Source organism: Falco biarmicus, chromosome 5 (assembly GCF_023638135.1).
Source record: "Falco biarmicus isolate bFalBia1 chromosome 5, bFalBia1.pri, whole genome shotgun sequence".
Lineage (NCBI taxonomy): Eukaryota > Metazoa > Chordata > Aves > Falconiformes > Falconidae > Falco > Falco biarmicus.
In genome coordinates this window covers 26,689,882-26,710,602 of record NC_079292.1, presented here as the reverse complement: position 1 = coordinate 26,710,602, position 20,721 = coordinate 26,689,882, and the positions used below count along the sequence as shown (strand labels likewise).

At 38.5% G+C, this 20,721-nt stretch overlaps 1 protein-coding gene across 3 annotated transcripts in view; it reads left to right on the top strand.

Annotated features, from left to right (window-relative positions):
• CELF2 (CUGBP Elav-like family member 2) overlaps nucleotides 1–20,721 on the top strand; it is a 376,801-nt gene that overhangs the window by 54,602 nt on the left and 301,478 nt on the right. For all 3 annotated transcript variants that reach the window (XM_056338914.1, XM_056338917.1, XM_056338911.1), the window contains one exon: nucleotides 13,111–13,146. In XM_056338914.1, coding sequence (XP_056194889.1) covers nucleotides 13,111–13,146 — 36 coding nt within the window. Of the gene's footprint in view, nucleotides 1–13,110; nucleotides 13,147–20,721 lie in introns of those variants that run through there.

The window sequence follows — 20,721 nt, the reverse complement described above, 5'->3', positions numbered from 1 at the left end:
GTAGATTCTAAACAAAGATACAGTAGAGAGATTCTTTTATGAGAATAGGGCTGGAAAGTAGCCTATAAAATATAGAGAGATGCCAAATACCTTTTATATCCAGCTTTAATTTATTATTGTTATAGTTAGATAGTATAACAACAGCAACTAATAATAACAACAAATATAATAATAATAATAACAACAACGTTTCAGTATGATTAAGAACGTATTGTTGGGGAAGGGGTGTTGGTTGAATTTGGCCTTTAAATGTTTGAGCAATTAATTCTTCTATTTCTTCAAGTTCTTTTGCAGATTTATGGGGTGAAAAAAGGTTAATGATGGATTTTTTTTACAATGTATTCTATTGACTATAGATGGCAGATCTGACAGTTAAAATGAAAATCATTCCAGAAGAAACTTGAGTCAAACTAATTACTGGAGATGTTATAGGCATGTATAATTATATTCACCTTAGTTAAAAAAAAAAATAAAAATGGAAGGGAAAAAAGTTTTATTACAGCTGTGCTTTTTAAAGAACAAGTGGAGAAATAAAAGCTGCAATTGTTCTTAATTATAGCTAACTGTAATTGCACACGACGACAGTATGTAGCACATCAGCAGCAGATTAAGAGATCCTGGCATATGTGTAGTGTGCAGAGCAACTTTGAGCAGAGGTGTAGTTTTATGAATATAGTTATGTATAATTTAGTTGTTCTACTTTAGATTCCATCCGTGTTGCTTTTATTTTATTTTTATGGCTATTGTGGCAAGATAATTGTCACTTGGAAAGTGCTGCTGCAGTGATTTGTCTGTTCCAAATGAGTCAAAAACCTTCAAAAGGAAAACTTGTTTTTCTTGTATGCCAATGATGTGATGTGACCGGGAAAGATTTTCTCAAATGCCCTTGTGTATCTACCGATGCAGATAGATGGTTAGTGGGATTTTTTTTAAGCATCTCAGTAGAATCAGCACTGAGCTCCCAAGGATTTTGCAGCATGGTTGAAAGTCTTTGTTAGCAATCTATCCATAGGTTTTTGAGATTCAAACCCCTCGAAAATGTAGCCCATGAGTCTTTAGCCCATGTGAAAATGCTGCTTTGAACAAAATCTGTGGATGTGAATGCCTGAAGGTAGACTCTGATTTCTTCTCTTTGCACCTGATTTACAGCCTTTTTTTCTCAGCTGTGTGCATGCAGCTCCTGTTTTTGAGCGCAATTTTGCCTATGAAACATTAAGCTGTGAACTAAAGGGGGAATGCAGATGCTTAAAGGAGGCGGTTGAGCCTTCAAGACAACTGGTTGTATTTCCTGCTGCAAAACAGACCAGTGCTGAAAGAGTGAGGGGTCAGTGTGCACCATATTATTGATGAATGTGTACATGTTCTTGTGATGGTAATTTTTGCCTCACTTGAGTACTTCACATGCATTCAGTTTTTCTCTTGATGTGCCAGGATCCTCTCCAATGTTCCCAACCTGTTTTAAGCTGTTCCTTTTACCCAAAAATAAATACAATCCATCTGTCACCAAATGCCTTCCTTCCAAAACATAGTTTTGCAAAATGTTGCAGTCTTAGACCAGCAGCAGAGTTGATTCAGCCTGAACTTTGTGGACCAGAAGGGATCTTTCAGACTGCTGGTTTAGGGTTGGTTTTTTGCCCTGCTTGCAGGCACAAGCTATAGCTCCAGTTGTAAGGAGCTGTACTTCTAAGTTTGTTTGGTTTTGTAGTTTGGGAGAAGTGTGTATGCCTACCCCAAAGCAGTAGAGATGGCTTTATGAAAGAGCCATGTGCTTTTAAAAAAGGAGTTTCACCAAGGAGGATAATGATGCATAAGTGAGTGGCAGATTTCTGAGTGAGAAGCAGCACTGAGAAATTGGGTGAAATTACTCACAGCACAAAGAAAAGGTAAAATGCATGGCTAGATACACAAGCAAGCATGCGAAGATGTAGGTGTAATAGACGTTATACTCATTCTTTAGGTAGCAGTAAGAAATCAACACTTGCTGTTTCAAAGGGTTTATTGCATGGAGAATCTCCTAATAACTGGAATATTCTAAATAAAGTGTTTCCTTCAAATGGCAGCACCATAGCAAAAATGTATCTATTACAGGGCTGCTAATAACCAAATGTTAGCAGTATTTCTTGACAGCAGGCTGTGGGTGTTTTTTAGTAAATCTGTGTTAAGTAGAAAAGGAATAAAAGCTGAAACCCAAATAGCAATCCACTTTGGCTACTGTTTTCTCACTCTAAGTATAGATGGATGCATTGACCCCGATCAGAAATAATTCTGGTTAGTAGAAGATAATGTGGAATTAAATGTGTATACATTTGTGTATGTGTTCCCAGAAAAGCTAATGATATGATTCCAAATGCTGAACATGTTCCCCACTCCTCTTTGTTAATACAGTGTTGCTTATGCTCTGCAATAAACTATTATGTCTGTGCTACTTCTGTAATTATATTTAATAATCAGCTCTCACAGTCCAATAGTATCAAACGTAGGAGTCTTTTCAACAAACTATGATAAATAGTTCCTTGCAGAACTGTTGTACTTGAGGAAGCTTTATGGCTCTCTTTGTAAGATTTGTCATTTTCTTAATGCAGCTTCAAAAAGCTTCTGAGCTTCGTTATGGACCTGTCACTGTATTTTTCCCTTCCCCCTCTGCCTGTGAGTGTAGCTGGGTAAATGAAGCTTAATGTGCCATTTCCAAGCACTGTGACACTCCTCCAGGGCTGGTTACATTTACTATTGCTAAAGTCTAAATAAGTGAGTTTTAATGAGCAGGAATGCTTGCTAATAGCCGATTCAGGTACTTAGCAGTCCATGTTATTTAACTGTGGTAGAATTACAGAACATAAATGGTCTGATGATTAATGGATGTACCTGCTATATATTGCAGCCTAATAGTTTTTGCCATTAAAGAACTATCTTAACATCTTTTGGTTTGGATGTGGTTGGGGAGAAAAGGACTTGCCTGTAGATTTGTATGACTGGTAACTCACACCTTAAAATGCTTTATATAATTTCACAACACCATCAATATATTGTTCCATAACATTAATGAACTCATTAGAGAATGGTGGTACTTGTGTACTTCAACTTCCTGAGGTGGCCAGCTCAGCAGATTTATTCTCTCTGCTTAGGACTGTCAAAAATAAATTAATCTCATCCTTTTAAGGTCAGAAATAAGACAGTGAATTAGATCTTAATCTCCCTTTTCCCCTGTCCCGTTAATTTAGGGCAGTGGTAAAGGAACCAGTAAGAAAAGAGCTTGACTGTATTTTTTTAAACACTTCTGATTTGTGGATGGACAGGTAGCAGGACGGGAAAAAAAAGGCAAAAAATAACAGATGAACAACAAATGAGCAAGAATGAAGAAATAATAGCATCCAACATCTGTTGTGGTTTGCGCTGAGATACTCCAGAAGATACTGCAGTATTTATGCAAATAGTATAAGGACTGTTTTGAACTGCAGCTAACAGGACACAGGCTGCTGGCCAGCAGGCTTGCTTATAGGGTCCTTTCTGTCTTTTTTCCTCTCCCATCCCATATTTCAACCTGACATCATCATTTTATTGTGTTGGATCACAAGAAGTTGTCAGGACACAAAGGGAGCTAAGCAGTAACTTTAGCCTTGATGAACCAGTAGAGAGAAAGGCAGTGTCTGTTTCAGCAGGTAGATTAAAAGACAATATGGGTGAATGTCTGAAGGAGATGCTGGCAACACCAGTGTTCTAGGTAGGGATGTTTTCGGAAGTTCCTGTATCCATCCAATGAAACCTCTCATAAAGAAAAGCAGGCTTTTCCAAAGTCATTGAACGCTGCCTCAGAGCTGGGTTAAAGTAGCTGCAGCATTTATTAAAGCTGTTTTCTGTTTCTATAGCTGGGAGTGTAGACAGAGGAGTCTGCATGTGCCTGTGGTACAGCATGTGGCCATGCCCAGTATCCCTCCTGTACTGCACAGCAGTTCAGCAAGACCTGACCTTGTGAGATTTCTGGTATTTGCTGCCTTCTGAGTGAAAAATACTGTAAGACTTCACAGCTTTCAAAACTGGAAGTAGGAAGACCTCAAAGCCTGGAAATCTGGGGGGGGGGGGGGAGGGGATGTTTGAGGGCAGGGGTTGTGGGCTTTTTTGTGTTTGGTTTTGTTTTGTTTTGGTGTTTTCCCTGGTAGCTGCAAATGCAGTTCCTGTAGAAAAACGAGTTGTTTGCATATTGAATTAAGCAAGCAAGGCCATCCCCTTCCTAACTAATGTTAGGTCTTATAAGTTGCCTATATTTTAACATCTCGCATTGTTTCAGAAGTTCCCCAGCTTCACAAAACTTCAGAGATTCCTGTTTCTGCCAGTCTGCATTGGGTAAGAAAATGAGTAAGTGTTTGAATACATAACAGCTGAAGTATCCAAGTTGTTCTGATCTGTATTGTGAGACCAGGATGAGAAGCCATTTCCAAGCATGGCATTTTTTGGTGGAGAATCTCTCTGAAAAAAGTTTAAATAAAGCCTCCAAATTTTTTGAGTGGATTCAGATTCACATCTGTGTATATTAGTGAAAACATTCAACACCATGGAATACCAAAGTTGTGAACTGTTAGCATGTGAAATTGGAGGGAGCAGGGGGAGAGCAAAGTGTGGGCATTCAGTGGAAAGCAGTCGTTAGGGTGGATTTATCTTTCTGGTATTCATCCCTGAAGATGTCAGCATTTGACCCAACCAACAGCTGTTACATCACAAAAGGCGCTTGTGTGGATGGTACATATAACTGCTCCCCGCACCCTACACAAATATGACAAAGTCTTAAGTATCAAAAGATACTTACTACAGCCCTGTACTGTTTCCTAGAAACTAAGGAAAGAATCTAGGCAATCACCATCTATAGTACTTGAATAATTTTTATGTGTGTCTTCATATATCTTATGCATCCTTGTGATTATATGATTTCTTGGAGTTGTTTAGCTTGGAGAAGAGAAGGCTCCAGGGAGAACTTATAGGATCTTCCACTACTTAAAGGGGGCCTACAGAAAAGATGGGGAGAAACTCTTTGTCAGGGAGTGTAGTGATAGGATGAGGGGTAAGGTAGGGGTTAGATTTAGATGAGATACTGGGAAGAAACTCTTTACCATGAGGGCGGTGAGGCGCTGGCACAGGCTGCCCAGAGCAGCTGTGGGTTCCCCATCCCTGGCAGTGCTCAAGGCCAGGCTGGACGGGGCTTGGAGCAACCTGGGCTGGTGGAAGGTGTCCCTGTCCATGGAAGGGGGGTTGGAATTAGATGGTCTTTAAGGTCCCTTCCAACCCAAACCATTCTATAATTGCATGATTCTTCTGTGGAATTAACACGTGGCCCAGAGTTATTCTTTAGTTCTATATTTGTACAACTGAGTTTGACCTCAAATTACTGCTGAGACTTCAGGCGTGATTCCCGTCCTTTCCTTTGTACCCTCTCCTTCCTTTGAGGAAGAGATGGTGGTAACGTGTAACACTGCAGCCAATGGAAATGGTAGCATGAGCTGCAGGTCCGTCAAATACTGAATGTGCAAAATTTTCTACGCAGGGAGGATGCAGCAAGTTTAATGAGCATATGGGGAGGAATGTCTGCTCTCTTTTGGATGATCTTTCTTCTCATTTTGGAGAGAGACAGAGGGTATTTTCCTCCCACTGAGCTCACACAGCTCCCTGAGGCAGGAGCCTGTTCATCACTTCTTTTCTCTCCTTGTACTAACAGGGTGAGGATGCAGGAATTGGTACTGTGGTGGATTCTCCCACACGTTCTTCCTGCTGATTGCTGTGCCCCAGAGAGCCAAATTCTGTACCCGTGGCGCTTCCTTTCTTGGTTTCTGAGTCGTTAACTTTCAAAATGCAGCACTTTCCTGAGAAAACACACGGCAACGGCAGTCGCTGTGCTGCAACAGCCATATCTGCACATCCATGATGGCAGGCTCTGACCTTGGAGCAAAGCACCAAAGTGAGATCTTTCTTCATTTCTTCTCTATGCCCTGGCATTTCTCCCTGATGACCCTGGCTAAATTGCATTCTATCTGTGCCCCCGTTACCAATCTATAAAATGGACACACTGCTGTGTGTCTTCCACCTATTCATTTTTATCTTGCGCTTTAATACCAGAGCAGAAGATGTAAGAGAGAGGAGCTTTCATCTGACGTCCTTGGTGGGTACTTAGACAAGAGGATAAGATCTTAGCTGGGATTTGTAGGTAAATAGCAAGGAGTGAGGATCTGGCCTGAATTATGCTTTAAGTTTTATAATATTGCTGTCTTCAAAGATGCTGAGGTACCGGGGGACTTGTTAAATCGAAACTTAAATTTTTATGAAATGTATGAAATAGCCACAATGACGAAGGCATGTTTTATTTGGGGTATTATTTGTATGGTGGATGTACACTGGACTTACACTCTTTTGCTTGCTGAATACACGGAGATTTCTTTCCTCCTTACCTAAGGAGGAATGAAAAATTCAGAAGTAGCAAATTTAGAATAGTGGAAAATGCAGCTTTTAAAAATAATCATGGGAGAAAACAACAAGCATGTTTGCTCATGTCCTTTATCTCAGTCAGCTAATCTTGCAGAATGTCAGCTTGTATAGAAATAGATTTTTACATATGAACTAGTTACATCACTTCCTAAAAAAAGAGTATTTAGCTTGTACTTAAATAGCACATTCAGAAACTGTTCATGCCATATTTCTGCTGCAAATATATGAGCCTTGTTAGGTAGCTAAGCTCTGTGAAGTATAAAAGGCAATGTATTTGCTGCTTACTGCATGAAAGAAAACACTTATAAAAGTATCAGTTTGAAACCTTTGTTTGTTTTTAATATCTTTATTTTTTTAAAAGATGAAATTGTTTTCTAACATTTTGATCTCTACTGGTCATAGGGAACAATTATAGGAAAAAGATATGCTAAAAGCATGTGATATAGAGGAAACAAAACCTTCTGTGGAATCCATCAAATTAGTCATAGCACACTGAATCCAAAATTGAAATCCCGTATTTTATCCAAACGTAGCTTGTTTATTTTGCTGCACTCTAACAAAGCTGAGAAAGTATCCAATTTAAGACCGGTAAAATATCTTGTGCCTCACAACGGTATTTCAATACACATTATTAATTCTTCCAGGTCAATTCAGAGATAGTCCCCCATGTGATTTTAGGTAGAGCAGAGACAACAATGTGTCTTTGGAGGTGCCATTTTTCAGCTGAAATGTGAAATCAATGTCCTGACCGTTCGTGGTCATTAAAAATCCCATGGCACTTTTCTGCAAGAGTAGAGGCATTGACTCCCAAGTCTTGGTGAAATTCCAGACAAGTAATTATATTGCTCCTGATACAACTTTCTTTTAAAAGCTAATTTAATTTTTCTCTTCAGCTGTTCTCCCTTGCATTAAGTGGGAAACCCTTATTTTCTCTTTGTAAACTTTTATTTAGTTCTGCTTTATACTGATAATTCATAGCCGCCTTTTCTCTTGCCACATCACTGATGCGTGTCTACACAACAGCGGTGAGCATGAGCACAAGCACGGACCCCTACAACTTAAAAAGCTGTTCATTGATGGTCTGGTTAAAAGCCATTGAAATTAATGGGATGTATCCCTTTTGAGTTGGTGGTCAGAGAAGTCATCACGCTGTAGCTGAGAGGCTGTAGTTCAGTGCTATGTATGTTTTGGACCCCTCTCTACCCTGTTTTTCTTGTGTTGCTGAGCGTAGTGTAAAGAGTTGGTGGTACAGTGTCCGCTCCCTGCCTACATGTAGGCAGAGCCAGGAAAGAGTGGTTGAAAGCATCAGATGTGGTGTTTGTTTTGGCAAGCCAGATTTGCCTGTGGGGCAAAACAAAAGAAAAGCTTCATGGTTATGCAGTGTTAGGTAGAACTTCCTAGTTATTAACATTATTGCAATTTGTTAACACATCTTACCAGCCCACTTGGCATATCCAGTTTGCCCATAGTGGGTATCCCTGGAAAAATACATATCCAAGTGATCCTCTCAAATACCTTATTTCTCTTCAACCTGTACTTATTTCTGTTCACAAATATATCCCTTTCAGTGTGATTAATGCTTGTGCCAGGTGTATAGGACTCTGTTTAGTAAAGGACTGAACATTTCACCCAAACCAGAAATATCAGCTTTATATTAGCTTAACCTTTAGGATTTTTTTGTGCTTTATGGAAAATGAGGGTGAGTAGTAGAACTAACTGCTGCTACGTGTCCTGGGGAATCAAAGGGATCATGGTCACTTGTCCTGGAGAAGACAGGACCTTCTAACCCTTCTGGCTGAAACAACTGCCAGCTCTGCTGCCTACAACCATGACCTCAGGGTTTGGATGCTTCTCTTCACAAGTTGGAAGATTCCCATATCCTGCATCTTGGGGGTTTTCTGCTTGCATTTGTGCTGCTTTCTTAATAGCACACCATACAGATCCCTTCTTCAGCTCTGCCCTTATCCTTATGTCCTTATCCTCATGTGCCTCCTGTGCTGTAGGCAGGCTTTATCCTCTCCCCAAAGTGTGAGATGGGAAAAGGAAGAATGGTGACACGCTTGCAGGAATGTGTTACTGCCTTTCTTTTTGCATCTCCCCCAGCACCCCGACAGATTGCTTAGTTTGAATCCATATGCTTTCATATTCACAACAAAAATTGTTTTCGATGGAGACTTAAGGCTTTCTAAATCACTGAGGGTCATGATCCTGCAGAAGAAAAAAATGTTTCTAAGCATAGTCTTGACTCGCATGGTTTGAACTCAGTACTTGCTAAGTTTCCTGGCATGCATCGAGCAGAATATACACAAAATTACTTCAGTTGCCCTTTAAACCCCTGCCATCTCTTGTGCCTCAGTTTACATCTCTGCAGAAGCACGATGCAGAGTATTAAACCGGACTAATGTGTTGCAGTTAAACCTCAGAGCTACCTGCATGTAGGGGGGTAACAACAGCTGCCAGTCAGCATCTGAGAGAAGAGGACCATATGATTTCTCTATGAACAAAACATTTAATACAAACACAACACTTCCCAAATATTCTGAAGAGTTTTCCTGAACAACTTTCTTTAAACAAAACTAATAGGCAGTAAAGTCTGTTTGCTGATTTTTATTGCAGATCTTCCCACTTCCACTTCACTATAAGGTTTGGACTAAAATATTTATACATTTCAGCTTTGGTACACATCCTACTCCAAGCCTACAGGAAGGATTTCTCAGCCTATAGGGAGAAATGACAAAATGTGTGTGTGGTTCTTGGTTCGCCCACACTGGCTTTCTGGGCTTTGAGGGTAGCTACACAGTCCTTTCTGGAGGAAGAAGGGTTTCTTCACTAGGTCAAAACTCCTCACAGGTCTAGTGCAAAATTTGTAAACCTGCAATCTGATTTTTTTGGAAGATCACATGTGACAGGGTAGCATTTTGGGGTGCAGACTTCCCACCCAGCACCCTCCTGGCTTCAACAGCACCTTCATCTTCCATATGTACGGATCATGCTGACCCAGATCGGTCCTGTGCAGCTGAACACAAAATTCTGGGAAATTGTAAGTGACCTTCCTGGAAATGCTGCAACAGCACTTAGTAATGTCACCCTCCACCTAACAGCTCTTCCAGAGTCTTTAGCCTTGTTCTCTTCTGTCCTTAGTGTTGCTGTGCATTAGCTTGTGCCGCTTACATTGGCACTGATTTCACTGGAATTCGGACCAGCCTTGGTGAAGCATTTACATTTGTTTACATCCTCACTTTTTCAAGGTCATCCTTTTGTATTACAGGCAGGACATGAAAATACGGGGTCTTATATTCATTCTCCCTTTGCGTTGTATCGTTCTCTTGTTTTTATCCAAGAAAAAGAAATATTTTTTTTTCTGTAGATACAGTAAATTACGAGTTATATTTATTGTATGTGCCATTTGGGAGTACTAGGGATCTGAAAATTGGTTGTATAAGTCTAGCTTCACTTTCTTGAAATACTGCAGAATGAGTACCCATTATCTTTAAGTAAACTTTAAGGGTTTTCTTGGTGAGTAATTTGCTCCATAAGATTTTCTTTTTTAAACTCCCATGAAAAATATTTATAGAGCAGTGTTTCAATTCCTGATATTTATAGGACACTTACAGTGGACATTAACCATCTTCAGCATTCCGTGTACCATGTATTTCCAGTGACATTGCTGGGATAATTGTGTTTGTTTTCTAGGAAAGTAATAGGTTTCGTTTAATAATCTAAAGGGATTCTTGATTTTTTTTACATGGTTTAAATGTTTACTGAGTTGGTGAGAAAGAGTGAAATCTTTGGATAGTTGGGAACTAATCAGACTTCTCTTTTACTTGTGAGTTTTAGAGTTTTATTTGAGCTTGATCCGTACTTCAAAAATCTTTACCTTACATATTATTGTTTACAACAGGAATACGGTCTGACCAAATGTGAAACTGGCAACACAATTAATTTCATTTAAAATGTATATGCTAAAGGCCTGCAGTGTCTTTGTTTAACGTTCTGATCACATTCAGATTTTTTACCACCGTATTGACTATTTAATAATTGTTTTCATAATGCCAGCAGCTCTTGTAGAAAGGGTTATTTAACAAAAATGAAAATCTGTAGAAATTTAGATGCACCAGTCACTTACTGCTCTGCTCAGAAGATGACAGTGTGTTTCCAGGTTAGCATCCCCTTTTAAACCCAGCTTCTTCTGCTTCTTGCAATACCCCCCTGCAATTCGCCTGGTTGTTTCTTCAAACTGGATGAGCAACCGCTATTTTATAAAATATGCTCCCATACTCTAAAGCAATAAGGTTTGTGCTATTCTGTTATTAGAGTGATAATAGGTAGCTAAAGGCTAGGGAGTCCTTTTAGAAGAAGACACAAAGCAACACCCGGACTGACTTTTTAGTCCAGGTTCTTTCCCCAGAAAAGCATTTCAGTGAAAGGAGATGATGCCTGTGATTAGTGGTGGAAAGGAAAAATTTCCAGGCTGTTGGAACCATTTAGTGATCTGGTTCTTTAATAGGTTACAGAAAACGTCATGCTAATTCTTTGAACTGTGTAAGTCATGAGTAGGGCTTGAAAAATGAGGTGGTATGATACCAGTGTGCAGAAGCTTAATGAAAATAAAATATCTAAAATGTACAGCTGTATCAAATTACCCCATAGAAGCCAAGTCTGTATTGCTCCACTCTAATTTCATTTTCTTATCTCTACATTCTCTTCCTCTTGCTCCTGGCTCTCACCTTTGATGTCATTTACATCATGGACTTTGTTCATCACAGGCACCTGCTGAGTATGTACCAGTCTGCCAGGGTGGGAGCTGGCTCTTCTGAGAGGGCTTAAATATCTTGCTGAACGGTGTGTGCAAGAAAAGGGTGTGAGCCAACTTTTTATTTTTTGCTTATTCCTCTTTGCAACCCCTGAGTGTGGTTCTGATTTGTGCCTTTTGAAGCAAAACACTGGGAGGTTTAAGGCAACCTTCTGTGACAGGCAAACTGCACAGCTTGAAGATAGAGACTCAATGAAAATGCAAAGCCATGCATGTTTAGAGTGACCATTTTATCTTCTCTGACACTGTAATGGAGTCTACAATTGCCAGTGTAACCATTAAGGAAAAAGCCTGGGTGTCACTGTGGGGTGCTCAATAAAAAAAAATAATAATCAATAATTAAAAGACCAAGATCCTTGTAACTGCTCATGGTTCATATAGTGCTAAAAAGCATGGGGGATCCAGAACTAAAGAGGAGTTCTGAATTATTGTGGGTTTAAGTATAATAATTCTCTAGCTGCCCCATCAAAAAACAGTGGCTTCAGAGCATGGTAAAACTCTACAAGAGCCTTCAAAACTATCTTCCTTTTTTCTTTTTTTTCATTTCCTCTGTGGAGTCATAAAGACAATAAGCTTGGGGGTTCAAACTGTATTTATAGGGTTTATACCCTCACAACAAAAATGTGTAGGCTTGGTTTCATACTTAGATATCACTAGGTCCATGGTTTTAGGAATTGTTAAGGCAAGGAAGATTTTGAGACCTGTCTTAATTACCTCCACCCCCCAAAAAAGATTAGATTACCACCATTACCACCACCACCACCACCTCCCCTGCGTGTAAAAGTGGATGGAAGATTTTCTGTTCCTCAACTGTAAACAAGGAGAAGAGAGTATTATGGTGAGAATTGTCCCACACCTCAAGTTCAAAGCTACAGATGTGAAATTTTGCCATTTGGATCTCAGCTGAAACAAATAGTATATGAACTAACCAGCTGCCTTCCATGCAGCAAACATAAACATAGGACGGGGATTTCATAACCGGGTGAGCAAAGTGTGCGATGAGATGGACCTCTGCTCAAGTGGAGTAAATAAGCCACCTTAATGCCTCCTTTCTGGTTTTTTTTTTCAGTATTATACATGGGAAAGAAAGGAGAAACGGGGAGCTATCCAGCTGTTTTCCTGGTGTTTGGAGAAAGTCGAAGCAAACGTGCTGGGGAGGGAAGCAAGGACATATGGTGGTGGTTGTAGATCTGGGATGTATTTTAAGGGCTGTGTGCATAGGTAATAATAATGTATTTAATTGTGCTTTAATGTGACATGCCGGTTACAGTAGACCACTTTCACTATCTCATACTTAGTTTCCCTCAAAGTAATTGCAAACCTACAAAACAGATTCAAACAAGTAAAAAAAATAATCACATCTTTGGAAAATAAGTATTACCTAAAACCCAGTGTAAGAAGATTTAACATTAACATGGTTTTTTTTTCAGTGCATGACATGGTTATAAATCTGTCTAATATATTGCTTTTGCTGCAGCACTGAAAAAAGGGAATTTTTTCCACTGGAAAATTGGCCCAGTGCTACATTTTGGCTATGTAGGATCATGCAGAGCTGGCATTTGAAATGGTGATAATTTTATGCCTAAAAGATGAGTAATTGAACCATTGAGAACTTTATTCTGATGAAATCCTTAGATCACACTCCATCATCTGTTTTTCACATTCTTTTGTATATGATCGTGCGGATACCACATCCGCAAGCAACATATTTGCATATAAAGCTGCGTATATGTGTCTGCACTCCTATAAAACACAAGCAGTATAAAGGTATCTTTAAAATTTTATAGCTTCTTTAAACAGAAGCTAATTTTCCCTCGCTTTGTGTCTTTCAGAGAGACTGCCACAGAGTTATCTGGAACATTACCAAGGTAAGCAAGTTGTTCTGAACTGCATCTGTGTATCGATGTCTGGAAGGTGCTGAAAGAAGCACGACCTTTTGAGCCAGAACATGATCCTTTTCCTAAGGAAAACTACTGGGATACTGAGAACTGGGGGTGCAGGGAGGGGAACACACAGAGCATGACAAAGGGCTGTGAAATACTGGCACAACCAAAAGTACAGAGCTTAAAGTGACACATCCAAGTTGCTCTGAGGCTTAACACAGTTGTGCACCTGATGAGAAAAATCCCAGATGTGGCTTCCTTCCAGCTGTGCAATTATACCCGTTGCAGGTGGTTTGGCTCTTGCTTTAAATTTCACCTGAGGGATGAGTGGAGGGAAACTTAGGAGGCAGGAGGAAAAAACAGTGTGATTTTAAGGCTTTTTCATTTGGAAAGCAGGAAAGCAGCTAAGACCAAATTCTTCTATGCTGAGAAAGCTTTTCATAAAATAATAGAACTAGACAAGACTCCCAGGCTGCAAAAGAGGTTTTTGAAGAGAGACCTGCCTACAGATTGTCAGAGGATGCAATAAAATGCTGTAATCATGCAGATAAAGAAAAGGGTGGAGAGAAGGGGAAAAAAATATCTCGTATGGTAACCTGTCACTTAGCAGAGATGCTTGGTGAGGAGAAATAATGGTGCTCTCAGTCATCTTGCATCTTCTGCCACCAGTTTTGCTCTCTGAGGAACAGGGGGTTTTAATGGGGTCATGGTTTTGCAGGTTTTTGTTATCCTCTGATTAATACCAGCATTGTAGTTCATACAATATATAATGTAAAAAGAATATTTCAACAAGAAAGTCAGTTTTCCTTAAGCATGGTAGTACAGGGAAGTTATTTCTGCTTCTAAGGCAGAGAAAAAAATGTCTTCCTGCCTTTTTGGTGCCTGTGGTGTGTATTAGTTGGCTTGTCTGTATTGACAAGCTGTAAAAACATAGTTTTTCTTTCTACATGATGCAGTTTCCCCCCTCTGTAAGGTATTACTTTCTTCTGTGGGTAGAAATTTGCGTGATTTATATCAGTTGTTCATTTATTAGATACGTTTCTTTTTAAGACATACCATCACTTATATCCTCAGTTGTGCAAGCAAATATTCTGGTGAAATTTTGCCAAGCCTTTGAAGTGCTGACCAGTGATCAGGCCTACCTGACATGTAAAAGATTTTATTCACCTTCATTGAAAACTAATTGAAATTCTTAATACGTATTAAAAAAAATAAAATTAAACCAGGGATTCAACAGAGCAGCTGTCTCCTTGATTGGGAATGTCAATAACAACACTTAGCTGAATCTTTTACTTGGTTTAGTGCTAAAATATTTCCAGTTTGACTGCATGCCGCAATTGATTAGGTATTATATGACTAATACACTGGAAACATGAAGTCCTTTTACTGCAGAAATGAATTTCACTTTAAATTAAAGTTAAAATGAGAGAGATGGGTTCTTGAATAAACATCCAGTTTCATACTTGCCATTAATGATTGCCTAAATGTGTTTTTTGAATTATTACCACAAGGCTTTAATTTCAGCTGTGGCAAGATGTCACAGGTGAAAATCAGATTATACCAGCACTGTGCACGAGGAATTGTAATTGTGTTATAAATATTAAAACCAGTGATCTTGTCTTGATTTAAAACAAATGTTTACAGCTGTGTGCAGGTTGGCTAGTCCTCAAGCCTTCTTGGGGATTCACCTGTTACTTCATTTCTCTAAACAAGCAGTTCCTTGCAGGGTTTTAATCTTATGTTGTGATGTATTAATCTAATATTTTTTGTTCTTCTTTCAAACTTCAAGTGAACCATTTTGCTATTATTAATTCATAACAGTGAAACAGTCTAATTTCCACACCAACACCACATCTTCCACCTTCACTCTGCAACTACTTTATAGCATATAACATTTTAGGTGTTTCACCTTGAAATGATGAAACTAATAAACACTTTTCCATAGTGTGCTGGTTATATTTTGTCCAGTGGGGCAGAAAAAGCCCTCTGTGTACTAGAAATCTAACTCTCACCTGTGCAGGCAAATATGATGCCTTTTCTCAGGGCAATAATGAGTTGTGGATCAATTTGTGGCCAGGACTGATCAAATCCATTTCAAGCATTCGTAAACCTGGTGAAAGGGTTTTCACTGCACGCGATGTAAGTGTGAGCAGATGTGTCTGTACGTGGAATACTTTGTCTGACTTTCAGGAAGGTTTAGGCACTAGTGGCACTATTTTTTTCTTTTTTATCCTTAAAAAAAGAAAAAAAAAAATTAAAAACATTCTCAAAAGCTCCTTCTGAATTTTACATAGTTGCATTAAAAAAGAGAATTTAGGGATTTGCTCCCCAAATCCCTGTAAATAGTCAGAAGTTACAAAAGAGATTATTTTGACTATTTTCTTGTCTCCTATAGTAACCAAGAGAAGTTACATATGTGCATTTCAAAAAAAGCAAATATAACACAGTGCCTTGGTAAACGGGGACTTTTTAATGTAGTCATTCCCCATTAAATACTGCTGATTGTTCTCTAATGATTATATTTAAGAGGAAGAAGAAATTACCTTCTTGCCACCAAAGAATGTGTGTCATTGATAGGCAAAAGTAGAAAAATCTGAGTTGGTGGAAAGCTAATAGATTAACTTTGCCTGTAGAAAAATATAAAAATATTCAGCACAATTATATTGTGTCAGTTCTAATTTCCCTGTTATTTCTGATGGTTTGGGGAAGTTCAGGCTAGAGAAGGAATTGAAAATTTAACTTAAAATATGATAAAGAAGTTTTACAATTTTTATATTAAATGACATCTATGAATGTATATTGTTTTTTTTCGAAGAAGGGCTTCTTGTGTGTAACAGCACATCAAAGAACAGATCTTCACAAGGAAAACTTTATAATAATATTAAGTTGTTCATTGCATGACCTATTTAGAGTACTCAGATACTTCTTGTTGTAGACTACATAATTAAATTTTAAATGGAACATGATAAAGAAATTATACTGGTGATCTCTAGAGATTTGAATACCCTATTTGGATCTTTACAAGAGTGTAGTGAAGGCATACTTTAAAATTTAATAAAGGACTGGCCTATTTTTTTTTGCTTTTAGATGTTCTATAGCTGCTATGGCAGTCCTATTTCAAACTGTATTTGCTCTCAACATTACATAGATGGAACCTGTGATAACAGGCGAAACTAGAAGTATTAGAGGAAATACAGCTTAACTTGAGAAATTCACCATTTAAATGTGATACAGAACAATTAATGAATGCAGATAAGCTCCTAACATCCTGTGGTACCTAAGCTTGTAACCACCCTTTCACAGACCAGGATCAGAGCAAAGCGGTTTGAGGGGAGCAGTAAATTAATGAGGTGGAGTGCTCAAGCACAGTGCAAAAGCCCTGTGGGCATGAGGGAGATGATGTTTGTAGCTTAAATGAGAAAATACTCAGCTTCAATATCAAAGGAATTATTTCAGTCTCTAGCCACTTCTGTTTGTTTCTGCAAAAGTTACTTTATATTTAAAGAAGAACAAATATTTTAAATATTGACTAACCGCATGGATTGTTTATTTGCTTAATACTAGGTTAATAATCATAACAGAAGTAAAAGCTGGGACACTTTTCTGCTTTTATGTAGTGGCTAGATTTTGCATTTCACTTGGGGGGGGGCAGGGTGGGAGTAACATTTAAACAGGCACTTCCTCCTCTAAGCTGTTCTTGTTTACTGTTAAAAAAAAAAATTCAAGAGAATAATTTGCATAGATCTTTTTCATAGAAAAAAATGTAGAAAGATCATTGCAGCCCCTGCTTAAGTCTTGAGCATTAGTCAGGAAAACTTGTATTTTGAGGTAAAGGCCATCTTTAAAACTGTCATTTAGCAATTTTTTTAGAAGGGTGGGAGGAAATTGGCAATAAAATGGCATGGATACACTGATGTAAAAACAACCAAGTATGTTCAAAATGGAAATTTAAATCTTTAGCTTGTCTTAGAGTTGTAATAACTTACAGACTTTGTATATTTTAAATGAGTGGTCTGGAATAGGGTATAAATTTTAAGTCCCCTTGAGCAGGGGTTTTATTCTCCACCTTTCCATAAATTCCTGTAATAATGCCTTAAGTTCCATTTACTGTAGAGACTTAATGTTCTTGCATGGCTACAGCATTTTGAAAATAGAATTTAAGTATTGAAGTCACTTTGGTACTTTTGAAAACTGTTAACGTGCAACTTCACCATTATTTAAATCTAATGCAACTAAGCTTTTATCTAAAGGGAAAAGAGTTGACAACCCACCATATGACAAGCAAAATGAAATCTCTTGATCACTAACTGTCAGCAGTCTTTCTCATACCATTGTGTTAGGGAATGATATGTCTTCCAAGGAGCTAAGTACACAAGGTTTTGAATCATTTCTGTCTTGACAGCCTAACACAAGTAACTACTTGTAAGTGCTTGGATGAATTATAAAATCTATGTGGCTCTGTAGAGTGAATTAATAAAACATCTATGGGCATTTTAATTACTATAAAATGAAAAGGATTTTTCCCTGACAGTAATAGGGGCATGGACTATAAGACCTACTTGACATCTCAATTGCTGTCTAAACTGGTTTTACCTGGGTGGTGGGAGCTGGTGTTAGCTTCTGTGTTTGTTGTCCTGGTTCCCTTCCAGTTGAGGTCTTCTGCTGAGCAATTTCTCTCTCAGAACACCAGGTTGTAACTTTTGCCCCTCATGTTTTATATACTGTGGAAGTCCTCTCATGTTACTGGTGCTGCTTTGCCAGTCATGGCAGGCTTCAACACCCGTTCACCTACACCATACATGTGTCTGTGCCAATCTACAACGGAATTTTCCTTACCTTGATGTAATATTTACCGAAGGTTTATTCTCCCTTAAATAAAGCAGGGATTTGGCATAGTCCATTTGTGACCCTCTCTTCTAATGGAGAAGTTCTGCTTTCCACATCCAAACCCCTTATCAAAACTCACTTTTGTTTAGAGACATATAAATAATAGGTCAAGAAAATGTTGCTCATCCCAGGTGGCAGGCAGTGGTAGCTGATAACATTAAAACTTCTTGAATGTCAAATTATATGCAGCTAACCAGAGTTAGTCTTTGGAAATGATACCTTGTATCTTTTCTACAGCCACATCGTTAAAAAGAAAAGAAGAAGATTCCAGCTCTCGATATTTAAATGCTCTCAAGTCAACTGTCTTAAAGAGCAGTTTTTCCATAATTTGGATGCCTGCTATTTTCTGAAGAAAATCATTATTTTAAATTGAGACTTCAATTTAACTAATCACTCCCTTTAATAATTTTTTTAATTATTTTTATGTTTGACCTTTCTCTATGCCTCTGATGCTTATTTCAAAATACTAATTTTTTCCATCTAACCTTTGAGCTGTTTTTTCAGTACTGCAAGCAGGGCCACCTGTTATTACCCATTGTGTGTGCTGTATAGGAATACCCTGATGTTTGGTGCTGTAATACAAATTACAGTAATTATTTGGGATAGTAACAAGCTTGATGTTACTGTAAGTGAATCTGGGCTTTTTGAGGAAATACTACACAAGTACTCTCTCCACTATTCTGATTTTTATTTTTTTCTAAGTAAAACTTCAATATCATTAAAATGTGACATGGAGTTATTCCTTCTAGTATCTGTTGGCATTTTTTTGTTGTTGTTGTTTTACATCCATTTTGAAATATAAGTTTTACAGCTAATGTTAATTTTAAAACACACTTATGTGCAATGTGATCCCTTTTTGAAGAGATATTTTTAAAATCTTAAGAGGAGCCTAAGGAGCATAGAGGTGATTATCCATATGTGCTTACTGATGTCTTGCATTCAAAAATTACTAAGATACCAACGGCAGGATTTACATTGCCTAAATTTAGCTATCACAAATGTCCTCAGTCTGAAGAACCAGGGAAGAAATGAAGAGAATAGGTGCCTCATCTCAGGACAGGGTGAATAACCTTGGGGAATTGTTTTTCTTTCTCCATTGCCTGAAAGTGGAGCCTGGGGGAATAGTGTAGGCTCGATGTTTCACCTGATGATAGCTTTAATTTAAGGTGAGTTCTAGCAGCCTGAGTTTTATAGGTGTTAAAGTGCCAAGTGACGTAAGGCAATGCCTACTGGAGTTTTGAGGACATTGGCATGTCTAACCTCAAAAAACTTTTGATAGTTGGTACTGAATTCCTAAATATAGACCCTGAGAAGGGGGGTGGAAAGTCAGACAAAAATGATTGTTGGACTTGATATGGCTCTGACCCAGAAGATGGTAACTCCTCTCACAGAGCAGAGTCCTCAGAAATCACAGCTCGCAGTCTTGAAACAGCTCCTAATTATATGTAGCCTTTGAATCTCAAAACAAGTGTAAGTGATTTTACTCAGTGACCTGGGTTTTGAACCCACAACCATTTTTCACCAGCAGTTGTTAGCATCCCTCAAAAATGCTAATGGATCTGACAGCAGACCTTTATCTTAAAAGTCTGTTGAGGATTTTATTTTTATTCCCTATTGTAAACCTCTAAAACTAGACACATATTCCTTTCTTTTTTCCCCCCCCCCCCCCGTTATTCACCTTTACCAGACTTCCAAGTGACTTTTTAACTCAGCTTACAAAGTGCTGCCATCCAAACATACCCAATAAGGATAATGCACGGCAGAAATGAAAGGACTCGGATCTCTTCATTTCCATTCCTGAAGGTGAATTCCAAGATCATGATTATTTTTATTTATACAGTGCCTAAAGAGTGCTAAATACTTTATGGAACAAATAAAAAGACCTCTCGTAAAAGGCATGTGTTCCTATAATCTAATTTTAGTCTCAAATCAGGCAGTACGAATGCTAAGCAGCAGGGCCTGAAGAAAAATGGAAGGTATATGAGGGCTACACTAATAAGACTGAGCAGTTATTTAGGTTCATTACCTGTTCCACTTAGTAGCCCTGCAATATCTTACTGGTTTAAGTTAAATTTACGTTGGTCTGTGGAGAACATTTGACTGACATGGGAATGGCATTTCTTGGGTTTGCTCAAAAGAGCCTTTGAACAACAGTTTGAATGAGGATAGAGAAAAGGACCATTACAAGTGGGTTTTGAGAGGTCACTCCTGTGTAAGAAACAGCAAAGGAAACCACTTTATAATACACCTTTTTCCCCTCCCCACTTTATTTCTTAGCTCAGTTGAAATACTTGTGCTCCGAGTTAGCCATTTGAGTGTATCCTGTGCTTAAGCATTATTTTAGCACTGAAGATCATGAGAACAACATTATTTAGAAAGTCAGTGCGAAGGATGAAACTTTGTTTCACATAAATATGCATTTGTGGTCGGGGGTGAAGGTGTGTACGCATCAGCTTCTGGAGAAGCAGGCCAGCAGCTGAGGTCAAGGAGAGCTCTGTTAACACGGCAGAGCTGAGAAGCTGTCTCCTCTTTGCTACAGCATAGGCAAGGCACATATCATATGGTATGGTGTATATATATATTATTATATAACTTGGAGTATTGGGTGTTTTATAAATGAGCTGCTGATATACAGGATTATTTGTGTATCGTCCTTACTGTTGGTCCCAGAAA